The sequence below is a fragment of the Oncorhynchus mykiss genome, chromosome 2, assembly GCF_057628025.1.
Source record: "Oncorhynchus mykiss isolate SJ-2025 chromosome 2, ASM5762802v1, whole genome shotgun sequence".
In the NCBI taxonomy this organism is placed as follows: domain Eukaryota; kingdom Metazoa; phylum Chordata; class Actinopteri; order Salmoniformes; family Salmonidae; genus Oncorhynchus; species Oncorhynchus mykiss.
In genome coordinates this window covers 13627251-13652490 of record NC_143023.1, presented here as the reverse complement: position 1 = coordinate 13652490, position 25240 = coordinate 13627251, and the positions used below count along the sequence as shown (strand labels likewise).

The following is a 25240-nucleotide window of genomic DNA, read 5'->3' as shown; positions in this document are numbered from 1 at the left end:
AAATATAAAGTGAAAAACAACAAATCTCTCTCTCTCTCTCTATATATATATATATATATATATCGCTCTCTCTCTATATATATATATATATCTCTCTGTCTCTCTCTCATGTCCCTGAGGAGTTTCTTGATCAGAGAGCTGAATCAATAGCAGCCGGCCAGCCGCCTCGTCATTCCACGCTTTACCAACCATATGATCCCTTAATACGCACAGGGTTAGTGGCACACACACACACACACACACACACACACACACACAGGGTTGGTGGCACACACACACACACACACACACACACACACACACACACAGGGTTAGTGGCACACACACAGGGTTAGTGGCACACACACACACACACAGGGTTAGTGGCACACACACACACACACACACACACACACACACACACAGGGTTAGTGGCACACACACTGGGTTAGTGGCACACACACACACACAGGGTTAGTGGCACACACACACAGGGTTAGTGGCACACACACACACAGGGTTAGTGGCACACACACACAGGGTTAGTGGCACACACACACACACACACACACACACACACACACAAACACACAGGGTTAGTGGCACACACACACACACAGGGTTAGTGGCACACACACATACACACACAAGTGGTGAAATACTGTCTCAGGTTTTCCTGCTCCTGTCTGATGGAATAACTGGTACAGATCCCCCTCATCTCCACTGTGTCTGTTTTTCTATTGGTGCGTTGGACAGTGACATGGAATCCCCAGGGCTAGGGGAGGGTGCGTCTGCATGTATGCCCTGTGGAACAGCTCTGGGCAGGGATGTGTGTGTGTGTGTGTGTGTTAGGGTAGAAACGGCAAGTCTTCGACAGCATTTATTCCCCATGTGGAGACCACAGAGGCAGTGTGTGTCACACAGGATAGAAAACCCATCTGACCTATTTACAACTTACCTCCATCGTGTGTCTTGTGTGTATGTTGTGTGTGTTTCTTAGGGACGGTCCCCTATCACAGACAGCAAGAAATAACAAGAAAGGAAGAGGAAACCTGCCCTCTCTCTATATATTTTTTGTTTAACTCAATCATATTCAGACCATTTCATAATCTCAGCTAAAGAGTAAAACAATTATATAAAAATGTACATTGGAGTTTACCTGAATACCTGACTACAAACACCTTTAGGATAGAGTCTTCCTGAATACTCGACTACAAATACCTTTAGGTATAGAGTCTTCCTGAATACTCGACTACAAACACCTTTAGGTATAGAGTCTTCCTGAATACTCGACTACAAACACCTTTAGGTATAGAGTCTTCCTGAATACTCAACTACAAATACCTTTAGGTATAGAGTCTTCCTGAATACTCGACTACAAATACCTTTAGGTATAGAGTCTTCCTGAATACTCGACTACAAACACCTTTAGGTATAGAGTCTTCCTGAATACTCGACTACAAATACCTTTAGGTATAGAGTCTTCCTGAATACTCGACTACAAATACCTTTAGGTATAGAGTCTTCCTGAATACTCGACTACAAACACCTTTAGGTATAGAGTCTTCCTGAATACTCGACTACAAATACCTTTAGGTATAGAGTCTTCCTGAATACTCGACTACAAACACCTTTAGGTATAGAGTCTTCCTGAATACTCGACTACAAACACCTTTAGGTATAGAGTCTTCCTGAATACTCAACTACAAATACCTTTAGGTATAGAGTCTTCCTGAATACTCGACTACAAATACCTTTAGGTATAGAGTCTTCCTGAATACTCGACTACAAACACCTTTAGGTATAGAGTCTTCCTGAATACTCGACTACAAATACCTTTAGGTATAGAGTCTTCCTGAATACTCGACTACAAATACCTTTAGGTATAGAGTCTTCCTGAATACTCGACTACAAACACCTTTAGGTATAGAGTCTTCCTGAATACTCGACTACAAATACCTTTAGGTATAGAGTCTTCCTGAATACTCGACTACAAATACCTTTAGGTATAGAGTCTTCCTGAATACTCGACTACAAACACCTTTAGGTATAGAGTCTTCCTGAATACTCGACTACAAATACCTTTAGGTATAGAGTCTTCCTGAATACTCGACTACAAACACCTTTAGGTATAGAGTCTACCTGAATACTCGACTAGAAATACCTTTAGCTATAGAATATTCCTATATACTTGACTACAAACACCTTTAGCTATAGAGTCTTCCTGAATACCTGATAACAAATACCTTTAGCTATAGAGTATTCCTATATACTTGACTACAAACACCTTTAGCTATAGAATATTCCTATATACTTGACTACAAACACCTTTAGCTATAGAGTCTTCCTGAATACCTGATAACAAATATCTTTAGCTATAGAATATTCCTATATACTTGACTACAAATACCTTTAGCTATAGAGTATTCCTATATACTTGACTACAAACACCTTGAGCTATAGAATATTCCTATATACTTGACTACAAACACCTTTAGCTATAGAGTCTTCCTGAATACCTGATAACAAATACCTTTAGCTATAGAGTATTCCTATATACTTGACTACAAATACCTTTAGCTATAGAGTATTCCTATATACTTGACTACAAACACCTTTAGCTATAGAGTCTTCCTGAATACCTGATAACAAATACCTTTAGCTATAGAATATTCCTATATACTTGACTACAAATACCTTTAGCTATAGAGTATTCCTATATACTTGACTACAAATACCTTTAGCTATAGAGTATTCCTATATACTTGACTACAAACACCTTGAGCTATAGAATATTCCTATATACTTGACTACAAACACCTTTAGCTATAGAGTCTTCCTGAATACCTGATAACAAATACCTTTAGCTATAGAGTATTCCTATATACTTGACTACAAATACCTTTAGCTATAGAGTATTCCTATATACTTGACTACAAACACCTTTAGCTATAGAGTCTTCCTGAATACCTGATAACAAATACCTTTAGCTATAGAATATTCCTATATACTTGACTACAAATACCTTTAGCTATAGAGTATTCCTATATACTTGACTACAAATACCTTTAGCTATAGAGTATTCCTATATACTTGACTACAAACACCTTTAGCTATGGAGTTGGGTTCAACCAACCAACAATAAACCTTGGCTCTCAGTCCTACTTTGTGACATGGGTCCCCATGGATACGCACACGCGTGTAGGTGCATGCACACACAATGAAAGAGGTCTATACAGACGCACAGAGAGTTCTGAGCTCCACATGTTGACGGCCGTGTTTGGGTGTTGTAACGTTGTGGGAGCGTCGGTGTGTGTTCCATATTTAATTGCTCTGTTGAGTAGTTCTGGCATGGTGCCGTGTTGGGCCACAGTGTGTTGGGCCAGTGTGCGGTGTGTGTGTGTGTGTGTGTGTGTGTGTGTGTGTGTGTGTGTGTGTGTGTGTGTGTGTGAATGTGTGTGAATGTGTGTGTGTGTGTGTGTGTGTGTGTGTGTGTGTGTGTGTGTGTGTGTAAGGCCGATGCCGGGATTTGCCACGAACTCTGGGAGCTCATGTGAAACTGGAGTCGGTTGACAGGATGAATTAATGAACAGCATTCAGATGCTACACTAAACACAAGGAACCAGCATTCAGGCTGGCAGAAACACACACACATCAGTGTCATCTTCAGTGGCAGCTACAAGAGGACTGCAGGTTGGACAACTAGTGTGTACATGACAACTGTTTTAATATTTTGAATTATTGGCACGTGTGAGAATTCCGATCAATCGATCGTCAAGTGCAGAATTGTCACACGTGCCACCAATTCAAAATATGAAAACACTCAAAAGTGAAACGTGTGCATAGTTAAAACACACTCATAAGAAAAGTAATTCATGATAAACAGGTTTGTAGCACCACTCTACACTATTACTGACACGTTTGTCCTTTTCTACCATGGTCATCCAGGGAATGCTTTTCTACCATGGTCATCCAGGGAATGCTGTCCTCAGAACTGCAGAAGTGTAACTGAACAGAGAGGTCGACACAGAGAAACAGCCATACAGTGTCACTTCATCTTGTTCGTATGGATCAAAAGCTCTAGTCAAATGCAGTCAGTTACTAGTGGCAATTACAGGGAGGATGCAATGAGAGACAGAATAAACTGGCAAAAGTCCTTCAGACGAGTGAGAAGCTTGTTTATGAGAAGTTAATAGCAGGAATGCAATATGGGATGTTTGACTCTAAATAGACTCAATTGAATGTTGATTACATGTTGGTTCAACGTGTAAACAATGTTGATTCAACCAGTGTGTGCCCGGTGGCAAGACTTCTACAGTAGTAGAGCTCTGTGAGGAGCAGAGAGACGGCTTCTTGTCTCCCTCCACAGTGACTGAGGTTCACACAGTAGTCTGGAGCACCCCCTTCAGGCTGATAATGTCACTGCAGCAGGCAGAGCAAGACCTAGCCTAGCTGAGAATGAGAATAAAGAAGCAGAGACCGACTGGACACCTGGCTAACCAAGACCTATCTCTCTAACAAGAGAAGACAATCACCAGACTCACAGTCACAGACATGACAGATAAGACTAACTAGGTAGGACTCAGAGGAGCCTGGTGGGAGGAGCTATAGGAGGAAGGGCTCATTGTAATGGCTGGAATGGAATCAACGGAACGGTATCAAACACAAACATATGGTTTGTTTATACCCACTGCAGCCATTACAATGAACCCGTCCTCCTATAGCTCCTCCCACCAGCTTCCTCTGGTAGGACTACATTCATAACACAGGTCCAATGTACCATCTGTCTTGCACACAACAAATAGTACTACGAGTGGTTTCAGCGATCCTAGGGGTAAGTGGTCTATGAGTGAGGCAGTGAGCTGTCTTTTTGTGTGAGTGCATGGTCTTGGCATGCCTGGAGAGTTGAGTGGTCTTTGTTCTAGGAGTGAGTGGTCCTCACGGTCTTTCTGTTCAGTTAGTATTAGTGTCTCGAGCAAAGAGCAACAGATCTCACAGCTTTGAGTTGGTAGACAGCATCCTATTCAGTGCGAATATATACCGTGTGTATGAAGCCACCACAGGAGGTTGGTGGAACTTAATTGGGGATGAGGAGCTCGTGGTAATGGCTAAAGCAGAATAGGTGGAATGGTATCAAATACAAAGAGGAGAGAAGGGGAGAGGAACCAAGGAGAAGAGAGGGGAGATGAGGAGGCGAAGAGAAGAGAGAGAAGATGAGAAGAAGCAAAGAGAAGAGAGAGGAGATGAGAGGAAGCAAAGAGAAGGGAGATGAGGAGGCAAAGAGAAGAGAGAGGAGATGAGATGAAGCAAAGAGAAGAGAGAGGAGATGAGAGTAAGCAAAGAGAAGAGAGAGGAGATGAGAGGAAGCAAGGAGAAGAGAGAGGAGATGAGAGGAAGCAAAGAGAAGAGAGAGGAGAGGATGACAGGAACCAAAGAGAAGAGAGAGGAGAGGATGACAGGAACCAAAGAGAAGAGAGGTGATGAGAGGAAGCAAAGAGAAGAGAGGAGAGGATGACATGAACCAAAGAGAAGAGAGAGGAGAGGATGATAGGAACCAAAGAGAAGAGAGAGGAGAGGATGATAGGAACCAAAGAGAAGAGAGAGTAGAGGATGACAGGCATCAAAGAGAAGAGAGAGGAGAGGATGATAGGAACCAAAGAGAAGAGAGGATGATAGGAACCAAAGAGAAGAGAGAGGAGAGGATGACAGGAACCAAAGAGAAGAGAGAGGAGAGGATGACAGGAACCAAAGAGAAGAGAGGATGACAGGAACCAAAGAGAAGAGAGGAGAGGATGACAGGAACCAAAGAGAAGAGAGAGGAGAGGATGACAGGAACCAAAGAGAAGAGAGGATGAGAAGAGGAGGCAAAGAGAAGAGAGAGGAGATGACAGGAACCAAAGATAAGAGAGGATGACAGGAACCAAAGAGAAGAGAGGGGAGATGAGGAGGCAAAGAGAAGAGAGAGGAGATGACAGGAACCAAAGAGAAGAGAGAGGAGATGAGAGGAAGCAAAGAGAAGAGAGAGGAGATGAGAGGAAGCAAAGAGAAGAGAGAGGAGATGAGAGGAAGCAAGGAGAAGAGAGAGGAGATGAGAGGAAGCAAAGAGGAGAGGAGAGGATGACAGGAACCAAAGAAGAGAGGAGAGGATGACAGGAACCAAAGAGAAGAGAGAGGAGAGGATGACAGGAACCACAGAGAAGAGAGAGGAGAGGATGACAGGAACCAAAGAGAAGAGAGAGGAGAGGATGACAGGAACCAAAGAGAAGAGAGGAGAGGATGACAGGAAGCAAAGAGAAGAGAGAGGAGAGGATGACAGGAACCAAAGAGAAGAGAGAGGAGAGCATGATAGGAACCAAAGAGAAGAGAGAGGAGAGGATGACAGGAACCAAAGAGAAGAGAGGTGATGAGAGGAAGCAAAGAGAAGAGAGGAGAGGATGACAGGAACCAAAGAGAAGAGAGGTGATGAGAGGAAGCAAAGAGAAGAGAGGAGAGGATGACAGGAACCAAAGAGAAGAGAGGAGAGGATGACAGGAACCAAAGAGAAGAGAGGTGATGAGAGGAAGCAAAGAAGAGAGGAGAGCATGACATGAACCAAAGAGGAGAGGAGAGGATGATAGGAACCAAAGAGAAGAGAGAGGAGAGCATGATAGGAACCAAAGAGAAGAGAGAGGAGAGGATGACAGGAACCAAAGAGAAGAGAGGATGAGAAGAGAGGAACCAAAGAGAAGAGAGAGGAGAGGATGACAGGAACCAAAGAGAAGAGAGGATGACAGGAACCAAAGAGAAGAGAGAGGAGAGGATGACAGGAACCAAAGAGAAGAGAGGATGACAGGAACCAAAGAGAAGAGAGGAGAGGATGACAGGACCAAAGAGAAGAGAGAGGAGAGGATGACAGGAACCAAAGAGAAGAGAGGAGAGGATGACAGGAACCAAAGAAAAGAGAGGATGACAGGAACCAAAGAGAAGAGAGGATGACAGGAACCAAAGAGAAGAGAGGATGACAGGAACCAAAGAGAAGAGAGGATGACAGGAACCAAAGAGAAGAGAGGATGAAAGGAACCAAAGAGAAGAGAGATGAGAGGATGACAGGAACCAAAGAGAAGAGAGAGGAGAGGATGACAGGAACCAAAGAGAAGAGAGGAGAGGATGACAGGAACCAAAGAGAAGAGAGAGGAGAGGATGACAGGAACCAAAGAGAAGAGAGGAGAGGATGACAGGAACCAAAGAGAAGAGAGGATGACAGGAACCAAAGAGAAGAGAGGAGAGGATGACAGGAACCAAAGAGAAGAGAGGAGAGGATGACAGGACCAAAGAGAAGAGAGAGGAGAGGATGACAGGAACCAAAGAGAAGAGAGGAGAGGATGACAGGAACCAAAGAGAAGAGAGGATGACAGGAACCAAAGAGAAGAGAGGATGACAGGAACCAAAGAGAAGAGAGGATGAAAGGAACCAAAGAGAAGAGAGATGAGAGGATGACAGGAACCAAAGAGAAGAGAGGAGAGGATGACAGGAACCAGAGAGAAGAGAGAGGAGAGGATGACAGGAACCAAAGAGAAGAGAGAGGAGAGGATGATAGGAACCAAAGAGAAGAGAGAGGAGAGGATGACAGGAACCAAAGAGAAGAGAGAGGAGAGGATGACAGGAACCAAAGAGAAGAGAGAGGAGAGGATGACAGGAACCAAAGAGAAGAGAGGATGACAGGAACCAAAGAAAAGAGAGGATGACAGGAACCAAAGAGAAGAGAGAGGAGAGGATGACAGGAACCAAAGAGAAGAGAGGGTGACAGGAACCAAAGAGAAGAGAGAGGAGAGGATGACAGGAACCAAAGAGAAGAGAGGAGAGGATGACAGGAACCAAAGAGAAGAGAGGATGACAGGAACCAAAGAGAAGAGAGGAGAGGATGACAGGAACCAAAGAGAAGAGAGAGGAGAGGATGACAGGAACCAAAGAGAAGAGAGAGGAGAGGATGACAGGAACCAAAGAGAAGAGAGGAGAGGATGACAGGAACCAAAGTGAAGAGAGAGGAGAGGATGACAGGAACCAAAGAGAAGAGAGAGGAGAGGATGACAGGAACCAAAGAGAAGAGAGGAGAGGATGACAGGAACCAGAGAGAAGAGAGAGGAGAGGATGACAGGAACCAAAGAGAAGAGAGAGGAGAGGATGATAGGAACCAAAGAGAAGAGAGAGGAGAGGATGACAGGAACCAAAGAGAAGAGAGAGGAGAGGATGACAGGAACCAAAGAGAAGAGAGAGGAGAGGATGACAGGAACCAAAGAGAAGAGAGGATGACAGGAACCAAAGAAAAGAGAGGATGACAGGAACCAAAGAGAAGAGAGAGGAGAGGATGACAGGAACCAAAGAGAAGAGAGAGGAGAGGATGACAGGAACCAAAGAGAAGAGAGGAGAGGATGACAGGAACCAAAGAGAAGAGAGGATGACAGGAACCAAAGAGAAGTGAGGAGAGGATGACAGGAACCAAAGAGAAGAGAGAGGAGAGGATGACAGGAACCAAAGAGAAGAGAGAGGAGAGGATGACAGGAACCAAAGAGAAGAGAGAGTAGAGGATGACAGGAACCAAAGAGAAGAGAGAGGAGAGGATGACAGGAACCAAAGAGAAGAGAGGATGACAGGAACCAAAGAGAAGAGAGGATGACAGGAACCAAAGAGAAGATGACAGGGACCAAAGAGAAGAGAGAGGAGAGGATGACAGGAACCAAAGAGAAGAGAGGGTGACAGGAACCAAAGAGAAGAGAGAGGAGAGGATGACAGGAACCAAAGAGAAGAGAGGAGAGGATGACAGGAACCAAAGAGAAGAGAGGATGACAGGAACCAAAGAGAAGAGAGGAGAGGATGACAGGAACCAAAGAGAAGAGAGAGGAGAGGATGACAGGAACCAAAGAGAAGAGAGAGGAGAGGATGACAGGAACCAAAGAGAAGAGAGAGGAGAGGATGATAGGAACCAAAGAGAAGAGAGAGGAGAGGATGACAGGAACCAAAGAGAAGAGAGGAGAGGATGACAGGAACCAAAGAGAAGAGAGAGGAGAGGATGACAGGAACCAAAGAGAGGAGAGGATGACAGGAACCAAAGAGAAGAGAGGATAACAGAAACCAAAGAGAGGAGAGGATGGGAGAAGATCAGTCACTTTATATTCTCTCCCCTGTGTAGTCCTCTGCAGATCATTTTGTAGAACAAGGCACTTCCAAAGCCAGGATAGTGGGTTTGATAACCGGGTCCATCCATATGTAAAATAAACTAATTAAATGCACATCTTTGGAGAACAACGTCTTCTAAATAGCATATTATGTTTATTCTCCTCTCCACAGGAGGCTGGTGAGGGGAGGACGGCTCATAATAATGACTGAAATTAAGTGAACAAAATGGTATCAAATACAAATGTGTGTCAATATCATTCCATGTATTAGTATGAGCCTGTCCTCCCAGAGAAATAGAGGTAGAGGAGGATGAAGGGTTCTTCACCACTGTAATAAAGTCAGTTGTAATGAAACGTACTGTACAGCGCTTTGAATTTATCACATCTGTTATGGTCAGCCATAGAAGTCATAGCTTATGGCTATTATATTGTTACTATAGTGACCTACAGTATATCCTCTTTTCCTGTGTGTGTGTGTGTGAGAGAGAGAGGTTCCTTTGCTCTCCCATTAGGATGATGCTATTCTAATGCGGTCGAGGAAACGTTTCCCAAACTAGGTCCTGGGGCCCCCCTGGGGGCATGTGTTGTTTATTTTTTGCCCTAGCACTACACAGCATATTCAAATAATCAAAGCTTGATGAGTTGGTTATTTGAGTCAGCTGTGTAGTGCCTGGGAAAAAAACTAAAACATTCACCCAGGGGGCCCCCAGGACCGAGTTTGGGAAGCCCTGGTGTAAGACAAGCCTTGTCAAACTCCTCAGGGACCCCCAGGCCTTTCCATACCTTGAACTGTTCCAGAGCTAGCACAGCGGAGTCAACTAATCATCAAGCCCTTGACTAACTGAATGAGGTGTGAGTTCAGCGCTACAACAAAATGATGAAATGTCTGGGGGTCCCTGAGGAGCGGTTTGAAAAAGGCTGGTGCTCTCCTGAACATACCCGATACAGCCTGTACCTGGCAGGAAACCTACACACCGGTCACATACCGTGCCATGGGTAACGCTTGAATTAGTAGCTCCTTTCAATAGAAATCTAATATTAAAGATGTCTATAAAACCTAACCGCTCCCTTGGTCCATACAGTATATACACAAAAGGTATACGATACCATGTAATTGTCCAGTACGGACATTGATTGATCCACACTAAATTAGCTACACTTTGCCAAAGGCAGTGTACAGTACATGAGCTCTGGGACATGGTCTAATACAGTGCTATGGGAAACCCACATAGACACTAAAGACCATGATTGGCAGCAGACAAGATGTCCTGAGAGGCACTCAAGGATCATGAATTTGCATGAAGCAGTTTTACAGAGTGTAAATGCTAATATGGACATCAACACACAACAAATTCTGTTTGAGTCCATTTATTGTACAATATCACAATAAAAATGTTGTCCAAATGATGTTAACAAAACATCTACAGGTTCCAATTCAGGCTGAAATATATAGATGCTTACTGACGTCCTGATGAGGGGACTAGGTGCCTGATCCTTACTGGAGAGGAATCACCCATTGTCATCAACAGAACCTACAACAGCCAGTAGGAGATGAGTCTCATGTCAGGATTCAGTCCTAGATGATCTGTGTTCAAGGGCAACACACTGGTGGTCTGCAGTTCAGTTTGAGTTGGACACTAGACTGCTGCTCTAAGAGAACACCAGACAGATTGGGTCTGTACCGCCCGCCAGGACAGGCGAGCAGTGTTGTTTGGGGATTCAGGTTGGTTGGTTGTTTGGTCCAGGTCTGATGTGTTAAGAAGCTGCGCCGCAGGGTCAGGGATTGAGGGTGAAGGGTCATGGGGCGGGGTTTAGGAGCGGGTGTACTTCCCCCAGATGTGCAGCATGAAGACCGACGCGATGAACAGCAAACTCATCACCAGCACTGGTACTGGACCTCTGAGGAGAGACCACACACACACACAGGTTACCACCCGGACCTCTGAGGAGTGACCACACACACACACACAGGTTACCACCCAGACCTCTGAGGAGAGACCAAACACACAGGTTACCACTCATACGTTACCACCCATACACACACAGGTTACCACCCATACACACACAGGTTACCACCCATACACAGAGGAGAGACATAGGTTACTATGCATACACACAGAAAACAGTGGCACAATCCCAAACTGGCCCAATCCCCTACAGCAGTGGTATTCAACTCACCCAACGAGGTACAGAGTCTGCTGCTTCTGTTCTACCTGATCATTAATTACACACACCTGGTGTGCCAGGTCTAAATCAGTCCCTGACTAGAGGGGAACAATGACACAAAGCAGTGGAACTGGCTTCCAGGTCCAGAGTTGAGTTTGAGGGCCATCCAGTATGCACTTGTGGAGCTATACACTACATGACCAAAAGTATGTGGACACCTTTTCATCAAACATCTCATTCTAGTATCATGAAAATTAAGAGTTGGTCGCTTCCTTCGATGCTAGAACAGCCTCCACTCTTCTGGGAAGGCTTTCCACCAGAACATTACTGCGGGAACTTTCTTCCATTCAGGTCAGGCAATGATGTTGGTTGATTAGGCCTGGCTCGCAATAGGCGTTCCAATTCATCCCAATGAAGTTCGATGGGGTTGAGGTCAGGGCTCTGTGCAAGCCAGTCAAGTTCTTCCACACTGATCCTGACAAATAATTGTTGTATCTACCTCGCTTTGTGCATGGGGTTATGGTCATGCTGAAACAGGAAAGTGCCTTCCTCAAACTGTTGCCACAAAGTTGGAAGCACAGAATCGTCATTGTAGCATTAAGAATTCCCTTCTCTGGAACTAAGACACATAGCCCAAACCATGAAAAATAGCCTGAGACCATTATTCCTCCTCCACCACCAAACTTTACCGTTGGAACCATTCATTCGGGCAGGTAGCATTCTCCTGGCATCCGCCAAACCCAGATTTCGTCTGTTGGACTGCCAGATGGTGAAGCGTGATTCATCACCATGGCATAGCGCATGGTGATCTTAGGCTTGTGTGGGGCTACTCGGCCATGGAAACCCATTTCATGATGCTCTCGAAAAACAGTTATTGTGCTGACGTTGCTTCCAAAGGAAGTTTAGAACTCGGTAGTGAGTGTTGCAAGCGGTTCAGCACTCGGCTGTCCCGTTCTGTGAGCTTATGTGGCCTACCACTTCGCGGCTGAGCCATTGTTGCTCCTAGACATTTCCACTTCATAGTAACAGCACTTAGTTGACCGGGGCAGCTCTAGCAGGGCAGAAATTTGACAAACTGACTTGTGCTCTTCAGTAAGGCCGTTCTACTGCCAATGTTTGTCTATGATAGCATGGCTGTGTGCTGGACAAATCCCCTAATTTGAAGGGGTGTCCACATACTTTTGTATATATAGTGAGAGCAGGAGAGAGAAGTAGCCTGGGGCTTAGTGTTGTACAGGGTTTCCATTAGGAAAACATGGCTCCGTAACATTTGACCGAGAGCATGTGAAATTTACTGGACCCATATGCATTGGGTGAGTAACTGGATTAGGGTGTCCACCCACAGTGCTCAGAATGACAACGTCGGCAACAACGTGCGGTCCTTCTTACCAAATTGTTATGTGCACATTGAAGATGTTAGAATAACTGTCCACATTGACTTTCCTCAGACAACAAGATGAGTAACGAACAGCAACATCACTAGCGTGTCAATCTATTAGTTTACCCATTCTATTGATCAGCGTGTCGAGAAACACAGACTCTTCCAGACAGTATACTGTAAGCCTACACGCGTGAAAAGGACAATGAATATACTGTACACACAAGCGCCAATTTTATTCCACTAAATTATGCAAATGAACCTATAGACTGATAAGCATGACGAGTCAAATGTATTTCTATCGACTGGTTTTACATCAATAAATAGGCTAAAAAGCATTATTTCGTAATGGGATTTTTTCTTCTCCTGGACAATTGGCCGGTGCCAATTTTATTTGACTTAAAGTAGCCAAAATTCAGATAGGTGGTTCATATGGAGCTCTTTTGAGCTCCAACCAGCCTTATAAACTGGGTGGTTCGAGCCCTGAACGCTGATTGGCTGACAGCCGTGGTGTATCAGAACGGGGCGGCAGGGTAGCCAAGTGGTTAGAGCGTTGGACTAGTAACCGGAAGGTTGCAAGTTCAAATCCCCGAGCTGACAAGGTACAAATCTGTTGTTCTGCCCCTGAACAGGCAGTTAACCCACTGTTCCTAGGCCGTCATTGAAAATAAAAATATGTTCTTAACTGACTTGCCTAGTTAAATAAAGGTAAAAAAACACCACAGGTTTGACAAAACTTTTATTTTTACTGCTTTAATGACAATGGTAACCAGTTTATAATAGCAATAAGGCACCCCGGGGTTTGTGGTATATGGGCAATATTTCATGGCTAAGGGCGGTGTCCAGGCACTCAGCGTTGTGGATAAGAACAGCCCTTAGCCGCGGTATATTGGCCATGATCCACACCCCCTCGTGGCTTATTGCTTAATTACCACCATTGAACTGGGACCAGTGTTTCTCCTAGTATTACTGAGGTGGGGCAGGCCTCCCATAACTGTCTAGCACTGATACCCTCTGCTCCCAACTGGTCAAATTGCTTTCATTGAAAATCTCCATTCTGGCAGATGTGGGTGCCTCTACACCCCATCTAGATCAATTCTAGGGGAAACATTGCCTGGGAGGCAGAGATGTGGTCCTATTGTGTTTCTGCATTCATTGATGAGGATTTGATGAGAAGAGGTGCGCCATCCCTGAAGTGGAAGGGTGGGGGGAGAGAGTGTTACCATACCAACCCCACACCCCTCCTCTCTGAAGGCTGTAATTGACTTGACCTTTCTGAGTAGATCTTAATGAAGCTTTGAGACCAGCGTTCCACACACACACACACACACACACGATACATACCACCGTACAACCGTCTGTCCTGGACTACAGGAGCAACACCCTCAGTAACTACAGCAGAACAACTGGAACTGTGTGGAGTAGAGGAGATCTCTAACCGTTGTCAGTAGTGGTCTCAGTCTAGAACTGTGACCAGGAGGCATAGAACAGCGGTCCGAGCGTCAGAAAGCAGCCAGACTTAGAAAGCTGGAGTGTTCAGTGTTAAGGAACAGTATGGAGCTGAACTAACGGTGTCTGTAAGGGGACCGGGGGCAGGGGAGGGGGCTCCAGGAACATACACACCCTGGGGTCTGATCAGCATTTAGCTTCAGTCCCCCAAGTCTCATTTACTGCCATTAAACATTCATGCTCTTCCTCATAAACACTGTACATACCTACTCTGTGTGTGAGATATATATATATATATATATATATATATATATATGTGTGTGTGTGTGCATTTGAAGGAATCCTAGAGCTTGTGTGTGTGAGATACATATGTGTGTGTGTGCATTTGAAGGAATCCTAGAGACTTTGTGTGAGTGTGTATGTTTGTATGTGTATATAAACTCACACTTTGAGTCCTGGTGAGTCCTCAGTGTAGAAGCGCCACATGCCCCCTGTGCCGCCCGCTGACGCTGTGGTCCTGCCTGCACTGCGTGTGCCACTGCTCGTTGCTTTCCTGTGACGTCACACATATGAGACACAACATGGGAGCTATAACATCATATACAAGAGACAAGCTATTTCCATGAGAGCATGTCAGTCACACCTTTACAGAGTTGCCTGCACACTGAAACAATTAACCTTCATTTGCTCCAGTTTTGATCATTAGTTTTTTTTGCCTGAGTCTCAGATGGTTAGATGTAAAAACAGAGGCTGTAGGAAATACTGCCTCTGCAGAGACTGTGCAGTTCTAAGCCATATCTGAACCCATAACATTATTGTGTGAAATGACAAATCACAGACACTGTCCAGTGTTCCCCGCAGGATTTTTCCCCCAGCATTGCTACCAGCATTGCTACTAGCAGTAACGCAATGACATGCTAGCTGTTCCCATAGACTTCCAGTCATTGAGCCAATTACCATCCATTTAAAAGTGCGTCTCAGCAGAGATATCATGGGTCGCGCTAACGGAGGAGGGGGGGGTTTAACACAGAAAAAAAAAGAAAAAAGGGTTCGCTCCAAATCAGCAATGTAAAAGGTCATTTGTGCTTCAGTTGCACTCCACTGATGTGTAATGTGTAGGATACTTTTCTCTGGTGTTTTTCTCTCCGGCAGCCAGTTAAAATGCAAGATTAAATTCAAAACAAAGCATTAGAAAGAATCCAGCCAGCTACATTTCCTATAAACATCAGAAATATGGCCATGCATAGTTTTTGCAAGAAATACCTTGCTTTTTCATTGTAAGCCAATTTACACGTGGCTGCTAGCCAGATAGCGTTGCACTTCTGTTGACATTTGATGAAAACGATTTTCCTGCCGAATGTGTTGAACCAATACATTTTGTGTGAAGTAAAACTAGTTGCACGCCCCTAATCCAAAGAACACCGGTTTCGTATTGAAAGTCGAGTTAAGTGGTTTATAGAAACGCTGATTCTTTGTTCATCCGCTTTTTGAAAATGCAGATTTCTAAAAACTAATGTGACCCCTGGATATACACATAAAAAAAAGCAGTGGGCCACCGCTGCTAAATTAATGTAGGGGAAACACTGCCGTTTGAGGTAGAAGTACTATAGTACCCAACTCTCTCTACTACAGCAGTTTGTGTTCAGACTTGCGCCTGTAGTTAATGTCCCGATGTAGTGATTCATAACTGCTGTACACATCCGCTGAGATTAAAGGGGGCTAAATGAGGTAATGAGTGAATGAGGGATAAGGTAGTAATGGGTAATGATGATGATGACAGCGAGGCTCTGATTACATACTGATTAAGCCTAAAGCACCAACATCTATCTCATGATATCTAAACACCATCACTCTACCTACAGTATTGTGTCAGAGAGACAGGGGAGGGTCCCAAATAATTTTACATCCTCTAGTCTACCTAAAATGTAGTTGATTTTTAGTAATGTACTCTTGTGTTATAGGTTGGAGCTAGGTGGTACTGTTGATGCTTGAGGGTGGTTAAGGGTACCAGTATGTAATGCCTTGAGTCTGACTGGAGTCTTGGTGTTTGTTTGTTGTACATCCTTCTGCGTTGGGTGAGGTTGTGTGTGGCTCTTGCTGCCATGCACCATGATGACGTATTGGCATTTTGTTTTTGAAGCGCTTTGAGATTATGAAAGCGCTATAGAAATGTCATAAATTATTACCTCTGTCGGACTGTGGATCCTGCTGCGCGGGGGGCCACTGTCTTGCTGGGGGATCGGCTCCCTGCACCGACATTAGTTGCACTTGATGCTGGTCCAGGCTGAGGAAGAGACAGTTACTTTAAAAACACACAAAATACTAAGACTACAGAATAAAACAGAAATGGAACCATTGGATATGACCCACTTTGGATGTGGGGTTCTCTGAAATGATAATCACAAATAACTTCCTTATATATATATATATATATATATATATATATATATATATATATATATATATATATATATATATATATATATATATATATAAAAAATAAAGCAGCTCACTAGCTACTACTAGAGGCCCTCTTTACCAGCGATGAGTAAGTACCCTAAAGCGCAATGAACAGCGTGAACCCAAATCCAGATAGCAGATGTCCTGAAAGAGCTGCAAAACCTGGACCCGTACAAATCAGCTGGGCTGGACAATCTGGACCCTCTATTCCTGAAACTATCCGCCGCCATTGTCGCAACCCCTATTACCAGCCTGTTCAACCTCTCTTTCATATCGTCTGAGATCCCCAAGGATTGGAAAGCTGCCGCAGTCATCCCCCTCTTCAAAGGGGGCGACACCCTGGACCCAAACTGTTACAGACCTATATCCATCCTGCCCTGCCTATCTAAGGTCTTCGAAAGCCAAGTCAACAAACAGGTCACTGACCATCTTGAATCCCACCGTACCTTCTCCGCTGTGCAATCTGGTTTCCGAGCCGGTCACGGGTGTACCTCAGCCACGCTCAAGGTACTAAACGATATCATAACCGCCATCGATAAAAGACAGTACTGTGCAGCCGTCTTCATAGACCTTGCCAAGGCTTTCGACTCTGTCAATCACCGTATTCTTATCGGCAGACTCAGTAGCCTCGGTTTTTCGGATGACTGCCTTGCCTGGTTCACCAATTACTTTGCAGACAGAGTTCAGTGTGTCAAATCGGAGGGCATGCTGTCCGGTCCTCTGGCAGTCTCTATGGGGGTGCCACAGGGTTCAATTCTCGGGCCGACTCTTTTCTCTGTATATATCAATGATGTTTCTCATGCTGCGGGCGATTCCCTGATCCACCTCTACGCAGACGACACCATTCTATATACTTCCGGCCCGTCCTTGGACACTGTGCTATCTAACCTCCAAACGAGCTTCAATGCCATACAGCACTCCTTCCGTGGCCTCCAACTGCTCTTAAACGCTAGTAAAACCAAATGCATGCTTTTCAACCGTTCGCTGCCTGCACCCGCACGCCTGACCAGCATCACCACCCTGGATGGTTCCGACCTTGAATATGTGGACATCTATAAGTACCTAGGTGTCTGGCTAGACTCTAAACTCTCCTTCCAGACCCATATCAAACATCTCCAATCGAAAATCAAATCAAGAGTCGGCTTTCTATTCCGCAACAAAGCCTCCTTCACTCACGCCGCCAAACTTACCCTAGTAAAACTGACTATCCTACCGATCCTCGACTTCGGCGACGTCATCTACAAAATTGCTTCCAACACTCTACTCAGCAAACTGGATGCAGTTTATCACAGTGCCATCCGTTTTGTCACCAAAGCACCTTATACCACCCACCACTGCGACTTGTATGCTCTAGTCGGCTGGCCCTCGCTACATATTCGTCGCCAGACCCACTGGCTCCAGGTCATCTACAAGTCCATGCTAGGTAAAGCTCCGCCTTATCTCAGTTCACTGGTTACGATGGCAACACCCATCCGTAGCACGCGCTCCAGCAGGTGTATCTCACTGATCATCCCTAAAGCCAACACCTCATTTGGCCGCCTTTCGTTCCAGTTCTCTGCTGCCTGTGACTGGAACGAATTGCAAAAATCGCTGAAGTTGGAGACTTTTATCTCCCTCACCAACTTCAAACATCTGCTATCCGAGCAGCTAACCGATCGCTGCAGCTGTACATAGTCTATTGGTAAATAGCCCACCCATTTTCACCTACCTCATCCCCATACTGTTTTTATTTATTTATTTTTATTTTTCTGCTCTTTTGCACACCAATATCTCTACCTGTACATAACCATCTGATCATTTATCACTCCAGTGTTAATCTGCATAATTGTAATTATTTGCCTACCTTCTCATGCCTTTTGCACACAATGTATATATAGACTCCCCTTTTTTCTACTGTGTTATTGACTTGTTAATTGTTTACTCCATGTGTAACTCTGTGTTGTCTGTTCACACTGCTATGCCTTATCTTGGCCAGGTCGCAGTTGCAAATGAGAACTTGTTCTCAACTAGCCTACCTGGTTAAATAAAGGTGAAATAAAAAAAATAAAAAAATAAAAATAAAAAAGTCAAATGTAATTTCTAAATGATCATGTCCTTGCAATGATTGTTTGTGATAGTCTGGCTGTCTTACATATAACAGAATAAAGATTCGCTGATTCGAAAAATAGCCACGTCTACAAATAGATCATGGATCATCATACTAACTAACTTTAGCTACCTTAGATGGCTTCTAAACCTGACAGTCACCTCGGCGGTAAAGAATGATTATAATATAAAACAGCAATGTTAAATAAGACTAATCTATAACATCATGTCTGCAATTGTACTTGGTTAGCTTGCTAACAGAGGCTAATTGAATGTCTCTGTTATGCCTAGCTAAATTGAATGAGAGCTAACGTAAGGTAGCTTAGTCAGTTGGCTAAAGCCAAGTTAGAGGTGTACAACGATATAAATTATTTGGAAAAATTATAGAATTCTTACCATTTTAAGTTGTACTTTGGATTTCAACTAAAGAAGAAAACTTCAACTGTTCTTCGAACTGAAGTCCACGTCAAAAGGGCAGCAGTGCTGTACACAAATCGCTGCAAATTCAGAAGGAATCCAAGAAAGATGACGCTTGTCTAAAAAGGACACGATTACAGAACGAAGGACCATTTTAGGTGCCCTATGTCAAGCCTGAACCAAGGAGCTCATAATTGACATCTAACGGATTCAATTTATTACAAATTCTAGATTAATATATAATCTCATGGTAAAAAAGTATTTATTAAAAAAAGTGTACTTTAATTTCTATTTGTTTAATCTAATTTTGGAGTTTGAACGAAAGGCAAATGAAAAGTGTGCGTGCCGAGAGAGGTGACGTGTCTCATAGGAAGCGACGTGCTCCAGAGGGTGGCATCTGACGCTATTTTGGTTCAACACAGGGGGATTTTGCCGTTGTAAATTAATTGAACATTTGAGCCATCATGTCGATTAGTAGGCTCAGTGGCATGTTAGTGTTCGTAAGTTGACCACTGTTTCCTGGACACAAGTTGGACAGACTGCATTATCAAGGAGTGAAAGGTAAAGTTTATGACAGACAACGTCCACACTGAATTAGTAACGAATGCATACTAGCTGGTCTCTGATACTAGCTACTCTCAGGTTGATATAAGCTCTATGTTCACTGTGTTTAGTGTAGCTGTCGGCTATAGATATCTATTGCCTTTTTCAACAACATCACGGTTAGCTGATGTTATGGAGCTTAGCCAATTCAACGGGAGAACGTTCTATGGGTTGTGGCATTGTAGACTAAACAATCCACCTCTCTGCCATGTCAATAATGTCCTCCATTCTGTAACGTTGTATTGAATGTATTAATACTGTCTGACCCTTCTGAACAAGCCCCATGTTGATGACGCACCTGTCAACCTGTCAGTGTCATCAGGCTTCTTTAAACATCATGTCTGTCTCCTCCAGGATGGTGCGGGTGGTGTTTCTCCACCCAGACCTGGGTATAGGTGGTGCAGAGAGGCTGGTGGTGGATGCAGCTGTAGCTCTACGCTCTCGCGGCTGCAGTGTTCAGATCTGGACGGCCCACCATGATCCCACACACTGCTTCTCAGAGACACTGGACCCAGACCTGAACGTGGTGGGTGTCTATAACAGTGTAATCTAATAACAGTGTTATAACACACACAAACACACTCGCACTGTTTTCCTATCTGACCCTGTTTGTCATCTCCAGGTGTGTGTGGGTGACTGGTTGCCCACCAGTGTGTTTGGGTACCTGCATGCCCTGTGTGCCTACCTCAGGATGATCTACGTAGCTCTCTACGTGGTCTTCCTCAGTGGAGTAGAGTATGACGTGGTCTTCTGTGATCAGGTTTGTGACACACCGTCAACATTTTTTTTTTCTCTTCACTTCAGCATAAATCAAATCAAATGTATTTATATAGCCCTTCTTACATCAGCTGATATCTCAAAGTGCTGTACAGAAACGCAGCCTAAAACCCCAAACAGCAAGCAATGCTGGTGTAGAAGCACAGTGGCTAGGAAAAACTCCCTAGAAAGGCCAAAACCTAGGAAGAAACCTAGAGAGGAACCAGGCTATGTGGGGTGGCCAGTCCTCTTCTGGCTGTGCCGGGTGGAGATTATAACAGAACATGGCCAAGATGTTCGAATGTTCATAAATTACCAGCATGGTCAAATAATAATAATCACAGTAGTTGTCGAGGGTGCAGCAAGTCAGCACCTCCGGAGTAAATGTCAGTTGGCTTTTCATAGCCGATCATTAAGAGAATCTCTACCGCTCCTGCTGTCTAGAGAGTTGAAAACAGCAGGTCTGGGACAGGTAGCACGTCCGGTGAACAGGTCAGGGTTCCATAGCCACAGGCAGAAGAGTTCATACTGGAGCAACAGCACGGCCAGGTGGACTGGGGACAGCAAGGAGTCATCATGCCAGGTAGTCCTGAGGCATGGTCCTAGGGCTTAGGTCCTCAGAGAGAGAGAAAGAAAGAGAGAATTAGATAGAGCATACTTAAATTCACACAGGACACCGTATAAGACAGGAGAAGTACTCCAGATATAACAAACTGACCCTAGCCCCCCGACACATAAAATACTGCAGCATAAATACTGGAGGCTGAGACAGGAGGGGTCAGGAGACACTGTGGCCCCATCCGATGATACCCCCGGACAGGGCCAAACAGGAAGGATATAACCCCACCCAATTTGCCAAAGCACAGCCCCCACACCACTAGAGGATATCTTCAACCACCAACTTACCATCCTGAAACAAGGCCGATTATAGCCCACACAGATCTCCGCCACGGCACAACCCAAGGGGGGCGCCAACCCAGACAGGAAGATCACGTCAGTGACGCACCCCTCCTAGGGACGGCATGAAAGAGCACCAGTAAGCCAGTGACTCAGCCTCTGTAAAAGGGTTAGAAGCAGAGAATCCCAGTGGAGAGAGGGGAACCGACCAGGCAGAGACAGCAAGGGGGGTTCGTTGCTCCAGAGCCTTTCCATTCACCTTCACACTCCTGGGCAAGACTACACTCAATCATATGATCCACTGAAGAGATGAGTCTTCAGTAAAGACTTAAAGGTTGAGACCGAGTCTGCGTCTCTCACATGGGTAGGCAGACCATTCCATAAAAATGGAGCTCTATAGGAGAAAGCCCTGCCTCCAGCTGTTTGCTTAGAAATTCTAGGGACAATTAGGAGGCCTGCGTCTTGTGACCGTAGCGTACGTGTAGGTATGTACGGCAGGACCAAATCAGAGAGATAGGTAGGAGCAAGCCCATGTAATGCTTTGTAGGTTAGCAGTAAAACCTTGAAATCAGCCCTTGCCTTAACAGGAAGCCAGTGTAGGGAGGCTAGCACTGGAGTAATATGATCCAATCTTTTGGTTCTAGTCAGGATTCTAGCAGCCGTATTTAGCACTAACTGAAGTTTATTTAGTGCTTTATCCGGGTAGCCAGAAAGTAGAGCATTGCAGTAGTATAACCTAGAAGTAACAAAAGCATGGATTAATTTTTCTGCATCATTTTTGACAGATAGTTTCTGATTTTTGCAATGTTACGTAGATGGAAAAAAGCTGTCCTTTAAATGGTCTTGATATGTTCTTCAAAAGAGAGATCAGGGTCCAGAGTAACGCTGAGGTCCTTCACAGTTTTATTTGAGATGACTGTACAACCATCAAGATTAATTGTCAGATTCAACAGAAGATCTCTTTGTTTCTTGGGACCTAGAACAAGCATCTCTGTTTTGTCAGAGTTTAAAAGTAGAACGTTTGCAGCCATCCACTTCCTTATGTCTGAAACACAGGCTTCTAGCGAGGGCAATTTTGGGGCTTCACCATATTTCATTGAAATGTACAGCTGTGTGTCATCCGCATAGCAGTGAAAGTTAACATTATGTTTTTGAATGACATCCCCAAGAGGTAAAATATATAAAGTGAAAACAATAGTGGTTCTAAAACGGAACCTTGAGGAACACCGAAATGTACAGTTTATTTGTCAGAGGACAAACCATTCACAGAGACAAACTGATATCTTTCCGACAGATAAGATCTAAACCAGGCCAGAACTTGTCCGTGTAGACCAATTTCGGTTTCCAATCTCTCCAAAAGAAAGAATGTGGTGATCGATGGAATCAAAAGCAGCACTAAGGTCTAGGTTACCTTTTCATTTTGACTCTCACCTTCACACTCGTCTTTTTTTGCTTTCACTTTTTCTGTAGTTGTGATTGTAGTAGATACAACCCTACTCTCTCTCCTATTACAGGTGTCGGTGTGTATCCCAGTCCTGAGGTTGTCTCGTCAGAGGAAAAAGGTTCTGTTCTACTGTCATTTCCCAGACCAGCTCCTGACCCAGAGAGGCTCAGCTCTGAAAAAGCTCTACCGCGCCCCCATAGACAGACTGGAGGAACTCACCACTGGCATGGCTGATATGGTGAGAGTATAGAACCAGAGAAATAAGGATTAGAGTATAGAACCAGAGAAAGGATTAGAGTATAGAACCAGAGAAAGAAGGATTAGAGTATAGAACCAGAGAAAGAAGGATTAGAGTATAGAACCAGAGAAAGAAGGATTAGAGTATAGAACCAGAGAAAGAAGGATTAGAGTATAGAACCAGAGAAAGAAGGATTAGATTTTAAGAGTAGAAAATACCAACAGTTTAATTCATTTAATTTCAATGGAAACTAGTATTGATTTTCCCAATTGAGCTCTCTCCTCTGACCTTGTTGATGAGATATCACTGACTGATCCTTCTTGTTTCTTGTCCCAGGTGCTGGTGAACAGTTGTTTCACCGCAGTGGTCTTTAGGGAGACCTTCCGTTCCCTGGATGGGGTCCAGACTGACGTCCTCTATCCCTCCCTCAACACACACAGCTTTGACAGCCCCCCTGAGGAGCAGCTAGAGCAGGGTCTGGGGGGCTTGATCCCTGAAGGTGTGTCCTGCCTCTTCCTGTCTCTGAACCGCTATGAGAGGAAGAAGAGCCTGGGTCTGGCCCTGGAGGGCCTCTCTTCCCTGAAGACCCGCCTCGCCACAGGGGACCAGGCAGGAATCCACCTGGTGGTGGCAGGGGGGTACGACGGCCGTGTTGCGGAGAATGTCCAGCACTACGCTGAGCTGAAGGAGCTAGCAGCACGGCTGGGATTGGAGGACTCTGTCACCTTCCTGCGCTCTCCCTCAGACAGCCAGAAGGTGGCGCTGTTGCGGGGCAGTGCATGCGTTCTCTACACGCCCAGCAGAGAGCACTTTGGGATAGTGCCAGTGGAGGCCATGTACTGCTGCTGTCCCGTCATTGCTGTGAGGTCTGGAGGGCCTCTGGAGAGTGTAGGTGACGGGGAGACGGGCTTCCTGTGTGAGCCCACGGCCGAGGCCTTCTCCCTGGCCATGGAGAAGCTGTTCAGAGACCCCCAGCTCCGCAGGGACATGGGCCAGGCCGGCAGGAGGCGGGTTCAGGAGAAGTTCTCCCTGGAGGCCTTCTCAAACCAGCTGCACGGGTACATCCTCAGACTGACCCAGTGACACCTCTGCTGGAGCAGTAACTGGGCTGGGGTGCGTTAGCGGAGCAGCTTTCGGTAGAAGTCGCCCTTAGACACATCTAGATCATCTTACCTTCTCTCAATCCCTGCCTAAATCCTAACTAAAGAATGGAGAACTGACCTGAGATCATTTTCATCCTACTGCAACTATAGCCAGGTAGAGGTGGATGGGCTAGATGTGTAGGGATAAAATACGGTTACTGAGGACTGGAGGACAGACTGGGGAGGGGGTAATGTAGAGGTACGCTGACTGAGGAGGACTCTAGACAATTAGTCATTGCTCCTCCAGGAGGGGTTGCTGAGGGAATGGAGGGATGGAATCTCAGCTCCAATTAACAAAAGAGTAAGGACTTTACCCATACTGCCCCGGGGCCTCTCGTAACAATACCAGCACCGGCCCTTGGTTCCAGAAGTGTGTGTGTGAGGGGGTGACCAAGGGCTTAATGAACAAGAGCTACAAAACCACTCTGATGGATCTGTAGTGTGATAGACGTGCTGCTGTGTGTTTGCGCATGCCACCGAGCGCCATTAGCCAGTTGGCAGCCACAGATCGATAAGCAGGATGTTTGCCACTTCCTCTGCCCTTTCAGACCTTGGTTACTTTTCACAATGAGGGAATGTTTGGCCTGTACATTGCTGTTGCTGTCGGTCTCTGGGTTATTAGGAGATGATGCTGTGTGTTGGTCATTATGTGTGTGTGTGTGTGTGTGTGTGTGTGTGTAGCATAGAAGGTCATGTTGTCTGCTGGTCAGTCTGTGTTACTAACCTCTAGAAGAGCTCTTATTGACATGCCTCAAGTCTTAATAAAACAGTCAGAGGACACATATCTGGTTTACCAACTCTGCTTGTTTTGTTGTCAAGTTCTTTCTTTTTCTCTTTTGTACCAGACTGTTGTGTATCAGGCAGGTGTCCAACACACGAACACACACTACAAATCCAACTGTCATCTACCCACTGCAAATGCAATGCCACCGAGAGAGAAGAGGAGCGGAAAAGTAGAGGGCCGTGTTTGTGAATGTGTGTGTGTTCAGTCAATGTTTCAGTGAGCAGAGGAATTAGCAGGAGATGAGGAGGGCTGTTACCACGGTGATTTAGAGACCCTGCTAGGAGGGGAAG

The 25240-nt window shown here is 45.0% G+C and overlaps 2 protein-coding genes across 2 annotated transcripts; one reads left to right on the top strand and one right to left on the bottom strand.

The window, feature by feature from the left end:
* Positions 1 to 10483: 10483 nt before the first annotated feature.
* LOC110508208 (protein transport protein Sec61 subunit beta) lies at positions 10484 to 19152 on the bottom strand. The gene is made up of 4 exons (XM_036962200.2): positions 19066 to 19152; positions 16311 to 16408; positions 14570 to 14677; positions 10484 to 11030 (listed from the first exon to the last, which is right to left on the bottom strand). Exons 1-4 carry the CDS (start codon positions 19066 to 19068, stop codon positions 10943 to 10945), a joined length of 297 nt encoding a protein of 98 aa, XP_036818095.1. The 5' UTR covers positions 19069 to 19152; the 3' UTR covers positions 10484 to 10942.
* Positions 19153 to 19434: 282 nt separating this feature from the next.
* On the top strand, positions 19435 to 24963 carry LOC110508156 (ALG2 alpha-1,3/1,6-mannosyltransferase). Its single transcript, XM_021588600.3, has 5 exons — positions 19435 to 19647; positions 20044 to 20215; positions 20312 to 20449; positions 22857 to 23024; positions 23361 to 24963. The coding sequence occupies exons 2-5, from the start codon at positions 20045 to 20047 to the stop codon at positions 24105 to 24107; spliced, it is 1224 nt and encodes a 407-aa protein (XP_021444275.2). The 5' UTR covers positions 19435 to 19647; position 20044; the 3' UTR covers positions 24108 to 24963.
* Positions 24964 to 25240: the final 277 nt, after the last annotated feature.

Excerpts from the sequence above, each read along its gene's own strand:
- LOC110508208 (XM_036962200.2), bottom strand. Across the intron at positions 14,678-16,310 it reads GGATCCACAGTCCGACAGAG|GAAAGCAACGAGCAGTGGCA; the intron begins GTAATAATTTAT and ends GTGACGTCACAG. Across the intron at positions 11,031-14,569 it reads GACTCACCAGGACTCAAAGT|AGGTCCAGTACCAGTGCTGG; the intron begins GTGAGTTTATAT and ends GTCTCTCCTCAG.
- LOC110508156 (XM_021588600.3), top strand. The coding sequence starts at position 20,045 with ATGGTGCGGGTGGTGTTTCTCCACCCAGACCTGGGTATAGGTGGTGCA. Across the intron at positions 20,216-20,311 it reads TGGACCCAGACCTGAACGTG|GTGTGTGTGGGTGACTGGTT; the intron begins GTGGGTGTCTAT and ends TGTCATCTCCAG. Across the intron at positions 20,450-22,856 it reads ACGTGGTCTTCTGTGATCAG|GTGTCGGTGTGTATCCCAGT; the intron begins GTTTGTGACACA and ends CTCCTATTACAG.